At 29.5% G+C, this 13,830-nt stretch overlaps 2 protein-coding genes across 7 annotated transcripts; one reads left to right on the forward strand and one right to left on the reverse strand.

Moving 5' to 3' along the window:
• The first annotated feature begins 1,365 nt into the window (after positions 1–1,365).
• On the forward strand, positions 1,366–11,429 carry LOC108003337 (transient receptor potential protein). 3 transcript variants are annotated; one of them, XM_017065530.3, is made up of 18 exons: positions 1,381–1,546; positions 2,886–3,104; positions 3,388–3,532; positions 3,697–3,792; positions 3,987–4,129; positions 4,632–4,833; positions 4,968–5,138; positions 5,213–5,447; positions 5,934–6,086; positions 6,354–6,499; positions 6,584–6,690; positions 6,889–7,022; positions 7,199–7,328; positions 7,407–7,602; positions 7,695–7,859; positions 8,250–8,472; positions 9,307–9,729; positions 10,175–11,429. In XM_017065530.3, the coding sequence occupies exons 2-18, from the start codon at positions 2,950–2,952 to the stop codon at positions 10,714–10,716; spliced, it is 3,366 nt and encodes a 1,121-aa protein (XP_016921019.1). In that variant the 5' UTR covers positions 1,381–1,546; positions 2,886–2,949; the 3' UTR covers positions 10,717–11,429. The 3 variants fall into 3 exon arrangements, with proteins under 3 accessions (XP_016921021.1, XP_016921019.1, XP_016921020.1); XM_017065531.3 differs by lacking the exon at positions 1,381–1,546 and adding an exon at positions 1,573–2,738; XM_017065532.3 differs by lacking the exons at positions 9,307–9,729; positions 10,175–11,429 and having other exon boundaries at positions 1,366–1,546; positions 7,695–7,881; positions 8,250–8,392.
• LOC114578197 (cytochrome b5-like) lies at positions 6,131–12,773 on the reverse strand. 4 transcript variants are annotated; one of them, XR_009829832.1, is made up of 5 exons: positions 12,351–12,773; positions 12,099–12,227; positions 11,856–11,923; positions 6,854–7,923; positions 6,131–6,748 (listed from the first exon to the last, which is right to left on the reverse strand). XR_009829832.1 is itself a non-coding variant. In XM_062075390.1 (4 exons), exons 1-4 carry the CDS (start codon positions 12,468–12,470, stop codon positions 7,899–7,901), a joined length of 342 nt encoding a protein of 113 aa, XP_061931374.1. In that variant the 5' UTR covers positions 12,471–12,656; the 3' UTR covers positions 6,131–7,898. The 4 variants fall into 4 exon arrangements, 2 of the variants coding, with proteins under 2 accessions (XP_061931374.1, XP_061931375.1); XR_009829831.1 differs by having other exon boundaries at positions 6,131–6,782; positions 12,351–12,656; XM_062075390.1 differs by having other exon boundaries at positions 6,131–7,923; positions 12,351–12,656.
• Between the last annotated feature and the right edge of the window lie 1,057 nt (positions 12,774–13,830).

Genomic DNA, 13,830 nt, shown 5'->3' on the forward strand with positions numbered 1-13,830 from the left:
TAAAGTTACTTTATCTGGTGATGTTATTCGAATGCTTGAATTACAGGTAACTTCAGTCGAATAGTAACTAACCGAAGTTATTCGAAGACTATGAATAAAAATTAGTCGTTTCAACTTTATAGAAGGCATGGAATAAGTCGAAGATAAAAAATATTTATCACGTAAATGATAAAACAGTGATGGGCAAAATTCAATAATTAGTAATAAAGTTATTTCGATAAGTTACTTCAAATTTATTGTTCATAATAATAATTGCAAATAATTGCCAAATAACCGAAGCTATACGAAAAACGAATCAACTATAATATAGCAACAAATAAATATTACTCAAGCATTTTAATAATTTTATTATAAATTTTTAACTAGTTATTTTTTCAATGGTTTAATGTCCAACTCTGTAAAATAATCGCAATAAAATTAATCGCTAATCTTTTGATATATTTTTAACTAATATAATAAACTATTATAAAAGTTAATTAGTTAGCAGATGATCTTCTAATGTGTTTTCTTAGAAAATCATTATTTTTATTTTTTAAGTTACATGTTGTAAGTGAATATAGTTCTTTCACAAAAAAAAATTTATTCTTTTGAATGAAGGGAAACATCATCCAAAAATCCATTCGACGAAAATAAACAAGAAAGTTTATACGTCGTGTAAGAAGAAATCTCGAATCCCTTAAATGTCATCATTTTTTCTAATCAACCTCGAAAAATCTCATTGGGTACAGGTGTACACGTGTACGATCTAAATGACCGACGAAAAAGAATTGCGCGAATTTCGTTCAACCGAATCAATCTTGATTTTTTCGTTATCTCAAATCCAAAGATAAACGAAAAAAAAAGGAAAAATATCCCACATGCTTTTTTTTATGATACATGTGAGATTAGATCATCAACGAATCATTAAATAATGATTATTTGATCGTTTCACTTTTATCGCAATCAACATCAAATTTAAGGTTTTACTACTTGCGATTTATCATAAATTACGTATCTTTCTTTAATTTCATTTTATCATTATACAATTGTATTATTTTATTCGATCGATAAATCAGTGCATCAATTCTAAATTATATTTATTAATATAATATAATATTAATAATATAACGATTCGAGGAAATTCGAAGAAAAAAATCTTAAAGAAAGAAATATCTTGAACAAATTCTTATCTATACACAGAAGATTAAAAAAAAAAGATTATGAATGAAATGTCGCAAATGTTGTTTCTTGATAAGTTAATCCATAAGAAGAATTATGAAGAAATCCAAGAGAGAGTCGCCAGATCTTGTGCACGTGGATACGCGTGTGATCAATTCCTGTTTCAATGCGATCCACGTGTTTGTGCCTAATCCATGCCCTAACTGACCGACGTACTATGGCTTCGACCAACTATCCAGAGCTCTGGTGAACACACCGCTTTTATTCTATTATCGTTAACCACCAAGTTATTTGTATAGCGCAAGTTGACCAGAAGGCATCGAAAGAGAATCGAGTTGACAAGGATCACGATGATCGTCAGTTTATATTAATTTAGAAACGTTACGAGGTACGGATCGGATTGTGTGTGTCGATTGTGCGTGGATGTGGTGAAAAATGAAATTTGGATGATTTCGAATAGTTATAAGTTACATCGAACGAAAAATGATTCTAATTTATCATATCATTTTATTGATATATATTTTGCAGTGAAAATGAAGTTTTTTTGTTCTTCTTTATATCGAGTAGATATTTATTATATTTTATAGGTTATATAGTGATGAAGTGAAATCTTTTTTCTCATTCATTAGTTGAAGTATACTTTTTTATACTTATTCATGTTTCTTTTTTTTTTAAATAATATTAAAAACCAAGTTTTACGTAAAGCTGTACCGTGTTTATCTCGGAGAAAGTAGAAGTGATCTAGTTAACTAGACGAAATTGTTTCACCGATGTGCTTATATTTCATGTAACCAAAGATGTAATTTCAGAAGGTTTGCTACAAAACTCTAACTGAAATTGGAGACTATGAAATATCTACCAATAAAAATTTTTAAATGTTTCTCTTTTAATATGGAAAACATTTTAAAGAGAGTTATCATAGATATGATAATTTAAATAATTTTCGAAATTTTATTTTGTAATAATTCGTAAAAAATGTCCAATCTTTCGAATCGCATGAAATTAATATTTTTTTTCATAAATTTAATACTTTTATGTTTTGTTTCTTTCGTGGAATAAGAAAAAGTTGAATACAGAATGGACTTAAATGGAAATATTGCGGTCAAGGATCAGGATTAAGTACTTTTAGATTAAATATCGAAATTGAATTATGGATTTTATAGAAGCAATGCGGTGCAATCGATAACTATGACGTGTTCACGCTCATAAGATTATCTTCGGATCATTACAAAGGAATCCTATATTCTCTGTGTTCAATTCGAACCTACTTTCCCTCTCGTCACAATTCCACGTTTAATATCATTACTCAATTTCACGTTGAATTTTTAAAATTATCTCAATTTCAACTCCAATATTAATTTTTTCTATGATTAATAAATTTTTCAAATATCTCAATTTCAATCTTATATTAAGTTTTTCTACAATTAGCAAATCAATTTCAACTCCAACATTGACTTTTTCTACGATCAACAAATTTCCCAAATCTAAGGGAAAAATGTTTGAATGCTACAATTTCTCAAGGATCTCCCTTCCATTCTCTTCATGTCACACCCCATCGGTTTGCTTGGAAAAGGACAAAGGTCAAAACTTTCCATTATTTCGTTTATTCTTCTCTCTCGGTCATGAAAAAAAAATATCTATAATATTCTACAACATACAATAATATTCTAACTGCCAAAAAATTTTTTCCTTTCACATTGAACAAATTTTTCAACGAATTTTCATAGGTACGTATATATATTCGATGAACCATCTCCGTGAATATCCCCGGGAATATACACCGACCCAAGAATGAATCCATCCGAGTCGCAACAGAATCTTCTCGCGGATGACGCGAGAGCACCGTCGGTACAATCTCTAAACGCGCCCACGGACTATAGTCTTGGCCCAGTTGAGAAGCACTTCCTGCTGAGCGCGGAACGAGGTGATTGTGCCACTGTCAAAAGGTAATCCTTCGTGCCCGGCCGGAAGATAAATCGTTTGGTGGAAGGAGAAGGTAGTGGTCGAGGAGGGGATAGCATCGATCTCGATTCGTCGTGAAAAATGGCGAGGATCGTTGTTGCTACGTTTCTCTTCCTCTCTATTCATCTATTTGTTTAATGGAGAATGGTGGAGGGGATAGAGAATTTTTATTTTATACGAGTGGAATTTTTTTTTTAGAAGATTACATATATTTTCGAATTATTTGATTGTATATAATGAAAATATAAATATAACGAAATATTGTAGATTATTGCAAGAGAACAAGGATCATCCGGAAATCCTTAATATCAACTGCGTGGATCCTTTGGATCGATCCGCTTTGATCGCCGCCATCGAAAACGAGAACATCGAACTCATCAAGCTACTTCTCGAGTTAGGAATTCAAGTGAAGGTAAGACGAAGATGAAGAAACAAAACGGTCGTTTCATTCTTTCTGTGAGTGAATGAAAGATAATGATGGATAGATAGAACTAAACACCACCGACAAAGTTTCCACTTGTGGTGTGGAGTTTAAAAGCATCACACGCTCGATATAATTTTCGCTTTTCCCTCCAGGATGGACTCTTACATGCCATAAAGGAAGAATACGTGGAAGCCGTGGAAATCTTACTGGAATGGGAAGAAAAAATGCACAAGCCTGGCCAACCTTATGTAAATTCAATAAGCTCATTTTTTTCCCTTTCGTTCGATATTATATTTATTTTAACTAGTATATTATCAATTTTATCATATCTTTGAAACATTTTGCGGATCGAACGATTTGGAAATAATATAAATACTCTTTCCAAAGAAAGAATTTGAAAAGTAAGAAAATCTCTGTCAGCATTCCGTTGGTTTCCTCACAGAGTTGGGAAGCTGTTGACAAATCATCGTCGAATTTCACCCCGGACATAACTCCATTAATTCTGGCCGCGCATAAGAACAACTATGAAATTTTAAAAATCCTGTTGGATCGTGGCGCCACACTTCCTACTCCTCACGATGCCAGGTACAAGTCGAAATTTAATTTTATCTTAACCTTCAATATTTTAATATTCTACAAGCAAAACGATAATTAATTCATAAGAAACTTAAATCGAATCCGATCGATTATTTTTTTGGCTTCATGTCCAATCCCTTCCACTTATGACGCCAGTTATTCGATTAAGAATGCTAAGTATGTTATTGAAAATGTAACACGTGTTCGCCAGTGCACGTGTGTCCAGTAACTTCTATTAAAATGTATGTATCGTTTCCAATTTAGAGATTTCCTTCTTGATTTATTAATCCTTATACCGTTCTTGTTGAAATATTACTTTAATTCTACTTTTCAAGTAGATTAATTTTTCGAATTAACTTTTTTTTCATTCATAAATTTTTAAACATCAATGTCAATATAAAACAAAATTTATTAAATTTATTAAATATTTATCACGAAGAAAATTTCACGAAGAATAATTGTATTTGGAAAAATATTTATCTTCTTCTTATACATATTTTCTATTTTCCAGATGTGGATGCGACGAATGTGTGACATCCAGCGAACAGGATTCTCTGAGACACTCCCAAGCACGAATAAATGCGTATCGTGCTCTCACCTCGCCATCTTTAATCGCTTTATCTTCGAGGGATCCTCTTCTCACAGCTTTTGAACTTTCGTGGGAACTTCGTCGATTGAGTCGAATGGAACAAGAGTTCCGTTTCGAGTATGAGGTGTGAATTTTCATTTAATTTTTTAATTAACTTTTTCAATATTTGATCAATGTTCGATTCTGTATCTCGTTCATTTGGCAACGAAGGAATTATTTTGTTTTAATTTTTCACTTATTCAATTATTTTGCGAATAGGAAATGCGAGAACTGACGCAAAACTTTGCCACATCTTTGTTGGATCACGCTCGCACGTCCTTAGAATTGGAGATAATGTTAAATTACAATCCTTATGGTGAAAATTGGGAGCCTGGAGAACGACAAACCTTGGATCGACTCAAGCTTGCTATTAAATATAAACAGAAACAGGTGATATTGTTGTTGAATATTATAGATACATATATATATATATGTATATACAATTTTTTTCATTTTTTTTAAAGTTCGTAGCTCATCCGAATGTTCAACAATTACTGGCCGCTATCTGGTACGACGGTTTGCCTGGTTTTCGAAGGAAAAATATGATTGGACAATTTATAGATGTTGGAAAACTTGCAGCAATGTTCCCAGTGTATAGCAGCATTTATATGCTCTCACCAACATCACCAATGGGCCTGTTCATGAAGAAACCTTTCGTCAAATTCATCTGTCATTCCTCCTCCTATGCATTCTTTCTGAGTAAGAAAATCAATCGATTTCATTTATTAAAATTCAATCTATTTTTCATTATCTCCTTGTTCAATGATAAGAAAATTTTTTTTCAACTTATTTAACTCAGGAAGATAGAGAAATTATTTAATCTTGTACTACTTTAACTTCTTATTATTCACTATTTAAAAAAACATGAGAACATTCACAGAATGAACGACAAATTCTTTCAACCGATTAATTTTTATATTATTCACCCCTGAAATGAACTTTAATAAGGAAAATAAGTTTAATTTCCTTCTCTAAAAATAAGAAATCAAATTAGCTTTTAAAGTTCGACTTTTAATTAATTATGTGTTTGAAAAAAAAAAAAAGAGGAAGAGCAAGAAGAAGAAACTTTTCAATTAGTTTGTTCGTAAGGTAAGTCTTTCAACAAAAAGGGTGGCGCGGTTAAAAGAATTAGTTGTTAGAAAATTTAGTTATAACGAGACTCGAGCCGATTGAAATTTCCGTTAGTGCTTCTTGGAATGGCGTCGCAACGTATCGAATACCTGGTTATCGAATTATTTGGAAACGACTGGTTGCACGAGATATTGGCTGGATGGAAAAGACGCGAACGTGGATGCATACCTGGCTTCGTCGAAACCGGTGTCATCATCTACGTAATCAGTAAACAAATTAATGCTTTCTTAAAAATAAATAAAAATAATCGATCCTATTTTCCATTTTATTTATCATTGATACAATATTCATTAATAAAGTGTCTTGATAAATCCTTTCAATTGCAAATAAAAATTTGGAATTACATGCTTTTCGATACAACAAGTTTTCATTTCAAACAATTTTTTATATAATTTTCATTTATATTTTTTTCCGAGAAAAAATCACACACACTGTATAACATAAATTTTTTTTAAAGCAGATTAAATCTTTCAGGCTTGATCCTTGGAGAAATAAGATCATTATGGTCGGACGGATTGATGGAGTATATATCGGATCTTTGGAATATAGTGGATTTCGTTCAAAATATGTTTTACGTGATTTGGATTATGTTGAGAATAACTGCGTGGATTATCGTCCAAGTATACATTCTTTTTCTTTTTCTTAAATTTCTAACTTTCGATTGGCATGATAGCAATCGTTTGATTCGATCGTTCACCCGATAGAAAGAGTATAGAAATGGGTTGGACCCTTGGTATCCCAGAGATCAATGGCACGCCTTCGATCCCATGCTTTTGTCCGAGGGAGCTTTCGCCGCTGGGATGATTTTCAGGTAATGCAAAGTTATCCAAATTTCTTCGTTCGTGATAATTCATCATAAAAATTTCACTCTAAAAAATGATTCGCGAAAAAAAATATTCCTTTCTATAATATAAATGCACGTAAATAAAATTAAAATCGTGTAAAAAAATAAATATTGAATAATTAATTATTACTTGAGACGAAAATATCCGTCTTTTTCTTTTTCTAGTTTTTTAAAGTTAGTTCACATATTCAGCGTGAACCCCCATCTCGGACCACTTCAAATTTCCCTTGGGAGGATGATAATAGACATTATCAAGTTCTTCTTCATCTATACTCTAGTATTGTTCGCCTTTGGATGTGGTGAGTTCCCTGCCATTTATTTATTTAGCTTCTTACTTAGCAAGATATTAAACACAACATTTGGTAAAAAAATTCAACAATTATTGTTTCAATAGTTTTCATTCTTCTGAAAATTCCATATATTTTTTATACTTATCGTTTTTTTTCAATCATTTCTTTTTTCTTGCAAAATTCAGGAATGAATCAACTGATGTGGTACTACGCGGATCTGGAGAAACAAAAGTGCTATAACATAAAAGATTTTCCAGATCTGCCCGACTTCGATAATCAGGAGAAAGCTTGCTCGATATGGAGACGTTTCGCCAAGTATATGACGATTATTCGATTGTACTCTTTGCTAAAAAATATTATTTAGGAAATTAATCTATAAATAATTATCTTCAGCTTGTTCGAGACATCACAATCGCTTTTCTGGGCCAGTTTCGGTATGGTTGATCTAATGTCGTTTGATCTAACTGGAATAAAAAGTTTCACCAGATTCTGGGCGTTGCTCATGTTCGGCTCTTATTCCGTGATAAATGTGATCGTCTTACTAAACATGCTTATCGCTATGATGTCCAACTCCTATCAAATAATCTCGGTACGATAAAGTAGTAAAGTATATTTTCATTCATGAATTTTTCAGTAGCGAAATAATTATCGAATTCGTTAATACAATGCGCATACGAATAGGAAAGATCCGATACGGAATGGAAATTTGCCAGGAGCCACTTGTGGATGAGTTACTTCGAAGATGGCGACACCGTGCCTCCCCCATTTAACATGATCCCAACTTCCAAAACGTTTAACAAAGTCTTGTCGTGTGGCAAGGCTGGTCGTCAAACTAGATCTCTGATCGTACGTATTATCATCACGTTATGTGAGTAGAATAGATTATTAATTTATATCAGATTTAGATAAGCTGAAAAAAAATGAATTAGTTAAAATTTCGATCAAAGTTATATTAACATTATTAAAGATGATCAAATAATTATTCATAATTATTATACTTGATATACTATACTCTTCGTTGTATAACCTCTTTAGCGCTACAGTTAATTGCAGTTATTCGATGCTTTCGGTAATAAATCAAGTAAATATATAATTAAACATCTTTAATTTGTATTATTATTGCTGGATAGGGTAAGAATCACTTTCAGAGTCGAATGAAGAAAAAGAAAAGCGAGATGCATCCCGTTAGAGCGTAAAACAATCGATATTTCAAATATCTTCGAAAATAATTTGCAGAAAAAGTCAAGAGAGAAGGCAATGGCGAGACACGACACGGTTATGCGATTACTGATCCGACGATATGTGACCGCGGAACAAAGGAAACGAGATCAGTTTGGTATCACCGAGGACGATGTAATGGAAATCAGGCAGGACATTTCCACATTGCGATACGAGTTGATCGATATTCTTCGACAAAATGGGATGAGGACACCTATGCTCGAGAAACAGGATGCCGCGAGTAAGTTTACGAATTATCTATGCCTGTATTGACTTCATTATTGCATGAAATTTATAAAAAAATTCATAAGAAAGGATCAAATAAAATTTCAATTATTCAATATTTATCGCGTGTGCTGTATAATAAATGACTCGCGTTTGTATTTATTCTATATGTGCCAAGCACGAGTGAGAAATTTGTTATTGGATATCAGCACACGTATTAAAAAAATTATTGATTTTATATTAATTACAGCGATAAGAAGGAAAATTTTTAATTAAATAGTAGCGATGTGCGAGAATGAGTCAATACGATTATGCTTTACTGTCATATTATTTATATTACGAATAAATATATCACTTAAACTCTGAATGATTTATTTTTAATTTGTTATCTGAACTTATCATAAAACGTGCCGATCGAGTATTTTTTAATTATCTAATCAAAATCTGTATATAATTTAACGTGTATCATGAACTGTATTTTACAATAATTTTTATCACCTATATCTTACGTTAATTCTTACGAAACTTCTATGTGAACAATTTATCGCGAAAATGATGCATGTAATAAATTATATCTCTTAGGGAATAAGAAAAGAACAATAAAAAAAAAAAATACAATAGATGTTGCAAAATACATAACATCATCAAAAATTCAAAAAAATACAAAAAATTATTATTTCACTCTATTATCCAAATTTAAAGAAATTCTTTAATCTAAAGGAAAATAAGTTAATCACCAACTTTAAACTTTACGTTTAATTAGATAGAACAAAGAAAAAAAAAGGATACGAATATTTTAATAATTAAAAATAACGAAAAAAATTATTAAACAAGAATTTTTTTATTCTAGTATCCGGGAAGAAGGGTCGTGTGATGGAACGCCGACTCCAGAAGGACTTCCAGATCGGTATAGTTGAGGGTATAGTGAACGCGGTGATCCAGAATGAGAAAGAGCCGAAGGACGTATTCAGTCAAATTGCGAAGGCGATCGGCCGCAAGGGCAGCGGAACCAAGAAGAAAGATTGGAACGCCGTGGTACGGCAGAACACGATTGCCAAGGATCCTATTGGCAGCTCGAACGAGGCATTTGAAAGACAAACGAGGCGCAGTATACGCAGAATTGGCCATCAACCGAACTCGGATCTGACCTCGTTAGATCCTAATCGTTTGGTAGATTATAATCCAAATTTGATGGAAGTGTCACCGACCACGAGGATCGCTTATGCGAAATTCATGATGCGCCGGCCCAAAGCGGCGGGAGAAGAAGGAGAAGGCAAGTATATCTTTATTACTTCTGATATATTTGCAGTATACATTTAATATATCTTTATCGAAAATGAATTGAATGAATCTCCTTATCGCATTGTTCGTCTATGAAAAAGTGGTAAATCCAGAAAAGTATGTATTATTGTTCTACTATCTGATATTTTTTCATGAATCGTTTGATGAAGGAAACACGAATCGAGCGTGATTGGAACAAAATGGATACAGTGACGATACTTCAAAGCATTGGCCTAAACTTATTATTCTATAAGCAGAATGTTATTGATAAAAATGTATTATTCATAGTTTATAAGAAATACTTCTATTTCAACGTGTATTAATAGTGTAGTAATTAATAATTCTATCGTTTCGCTTTTCATTGCTTCCATTGTGGGCAAATGAAGTAATACACTTGTCTGAAATATATCTGCTATTTTAACGTATATTATTTTCAGAAAATAAAAAGGAAAATGAAGAAGGACCTCAAAAATCTGTTCGAATATCTAATGAAATTAGCGCAAAGCCATTGTTGAAGAAAACTTTATTAAAGACTATAAGTAATAGCATGGAGAAAAGTGCAGGAGGCACATCGGAAATGAGGACACCGTCACCAATTCCGGAGGATCCGAAAGAAGAGGATAAAACTACGAAAAAAGCAGAACAGCCAAAACCATCGTTGAAAGAGGAAGATAAGAGCGCGAAAGAGGACGTGGAAAAGAAGAAGAAAGAAGAAGAGGAAAAGAAGAAGAAAGAGGAAGAGGAAAAGAAGAAGAAGGAAGAAGAGGAAAAGAAAAAAAAGGAAGAAGAGGAAAAGAAGAAAAAAGAAGAGGAGAAAAAGAAGAAAGAAGAAGAGGAGAAAAAGAAAAAGGAAGAAGAGAATAAAAAAAAAGAACCGAAAAACGAACCGCCGAAAAACGAGCCGCAAGAACCGGTAGCCACGACAAAATTAAGAGGAAAATCGAAAGCAACCGGTCAAATAATGGGCGGATGGATTTAAATTTTCTTCTATTTTATTATAGCACTTTTCAACGTGTGATGGTTGATTTCATTATTCACTAATTGAACAAATTATATTGAAAATTATATTAGAATAATTTGATCATAATATACAACTGTGATTATAATTTTCACAAAACGTAATTGAGAAAGACATTTCTTGATTTTTTGTATTTATTTACTTTCATATCTATTTTTCTTTTCAAAAGAAATTTTTTTTATAATTACGTATAACGAAATATAATTAATTTAATTATTTGGGATTAAGTAATTTATTAAAAGATTTAAATTGATTATTTGCTTTCAATTTTCTATCTTTATATGATAAATGATTTTATCTTATCTATTTTTTTTTTTAATATTGTTTCGTTTGTTATAAATTTTAATCGATATCAAAAATTAAAGTAAAAAAAAAAAATATTTAATAAGGCAGTTTAAGAACAAATGGACATTCATTCGTGAAGATTCATTGTTTGATTCATATTTTTTTACTCTTATACATTTAGCAACGCTGCCAACGTTTCATGAGTATTTCCGATTCTCTCGATTTCCATATAAAATAAAAGTTTTAAGATACGATTTTTTTAAAAAATAAACTTATACGTGATAATAAAAATAATTATTCTTATTTTACATCAAAGTTTATAATTAGCTTTATAATTATATCTGACTATACGGATAATATAAAATAAAATAAAATAAGTTAATATATTATTTACACATATAATTTGTCGACCTTTGTCACGTTGCACATTTGCCACATAATATTGATAAAAATCTGCAAAAAAATTTTCGTATCATGCATAGATAATTTCTTTGTTAATATGTAAATTATTGATAAATATATTGTTTTTCTTTTTTTTTCTTAATTTTTCTTTTTCTTTTTACGATCTTTTTTAATTTTCTGGTTATTTAACCATTTTTTACTTTAAAGATAAAAATACAAATTAACGCAAATTACTAGATAACTCTTTTGCTAACTTGAAGCGTTTTTCTAGAAAAGTTTCAAATATAACTAAAAGTTAAAAGTATAATTATTGAATACTTAATTAAAATTTAATATAAAATGATTTAAATTTGAAATATAATTTATCTATGGACAATAATTAATATTTAAAAAACAATAAATTTTCATCATACCTTCTTTTTCTACCTTTTTCCTCTATAGAGATTTCATTCTTTTTTCTTCTATTTCTTATTTTGTCTTCCTATTATTTAAAACAAATATTTATTATATTTATTATAAATATTTATTATAAAATTATAATTCATAGTTAGTTAAATATATATATATTTTTTATTAAGAAATATTAATATAAATAGAAATAATAACAGTATACAATGTAAATAATAAAAACGTGAAAAGCAATTTGTAACTATTACCTCTATTAATTCACCCACAAGATATTTCTTTAGTATACGTTTTGCATCTGTACTATGACCAAACTCATCAAAACCACGTGTTGCATCTTGTCCTGCATATTCTTCGATCAATTCTGGCCCACCAGGATGCTAAAATTAATTTCAACGTATTAATTTTAACCTACTATATATATATATACATACATATATTATTTGTTTTATCACTCTTTTATTTAATGATATTAATTTTAATTTAAATTTATTATAACCTACCTCATCCTTGTAATCCGTCACGTCATAAACCATATCGTAAATAACGATCCACACTCTCGTTTCTTCTTTTCCATCTCGTGTCGCAACTTCTTTCAACGAGTATCTCGCTAATTCGTTCATTTTTTTTATTTATAAAAAATACAATTTCACTATACAAATATTTAAAATATATAAATACTTAATTAGAGAAAAGAAGAAAAAAAAGAAAATATTGAGATTTATTAAATGATGGAAACGCTTGGAAAGATCAAGTCTCTTCACTATTCCATCGTTAAATGAGAGGAGATACTTGGATGAAAATAATTTTGAACAACTATACATATATAATCATGATTGATTTCGCACACATCGTTAAACAAAGATAATGCGCGTCACATTACATTGATTACAGATTGGGAATTTCAAGAGGAAATATTCATTTTGTTTATCTATAAATCGCAAGAAGAATTTAATTGGTTTGTCTATTTTAACAAATATTTTTTCTTAAATTAACGCAGATTCACCATATTATTTTTTTTTTATCTATTTTCTTCTTATAATCTTTATTTCATGTAATATTTTGTATAATTTTTCACTAATAGATCACAAACAATTTTTATTATCATTCCATTTCATTTTTGTTAATAATTTTTAATATAATTTAATTTCTAATATTTTTCTAATATTAATTCTATTAACAATTGTACAATTATATAATATTTTATTAATAAAATTTCTATTTATTTTAATTAAATGAAATTTCGCAATTTTGAAAATGACCATAATTTTATTTTTTTCTAAAAGATTAATTAAAATTATAAAAAGCTCTTAATAATTAAAAAGAAATATATTTGGTAAATTTTTTCTATCATCATATAAAATTCGCATATTTCAATAAACAAAATTTCAATGAAGAAAATATATGATTTGTGTGAATCTGGATTTTAATTTTAATTGTAATATTAAACGAACTTGTGTTTCAATTTTGACGAATAATCCATAAAAATAATAGAAAATTAATAATTATTAAAATAATTACATTTTAGATTAAATCATTTTTTAGATTCTTGTTAATGATTCAATTATTTCAAAGAATCGAAGTATGAAGATTTCATTAGAATTATAAAATAAAATTTTGTAATATCAGACAAAATAATAGTAATTATTTGATTTAAATAATGATATAAATATGTCAGATTTTCATTTAGATTCATTATGATGTTTAAAAAAATTTGTATATAATAAAATTTATAAATGTAATTTATAAAAAATTTATAAATGTACAATAAAATATCTATCTCACAAAATATAAAAATGTAATACATATGTATTAAATATATAAAACTTTTATCAAAATAATCAAAACATATGTTAAGATTTTAATTAATAAAATAGACAAAAAAGATAAAGTTAATTAGACATTAGATCTGTTTCCTGAATGTATAAATATCAAACAAATAGATAAACTAAATTATTATTTGGTTTCCTTATCTATATTTAT

Source organism: Apis cerana, linkage group LG5 (genome assembly GCF_029169275.1).
Source record: "Apis cerana isolate GH-2021 linkage group LG5, AcerK_1.0, whole genome shotgun sequence".
In the NCBI taxonomy this organism is placed as follows: Eukaryota; Metazoa; Arthropoda; class Insecta; order Hymenoptera; family Apidae; genus Apis; species Apis cerana.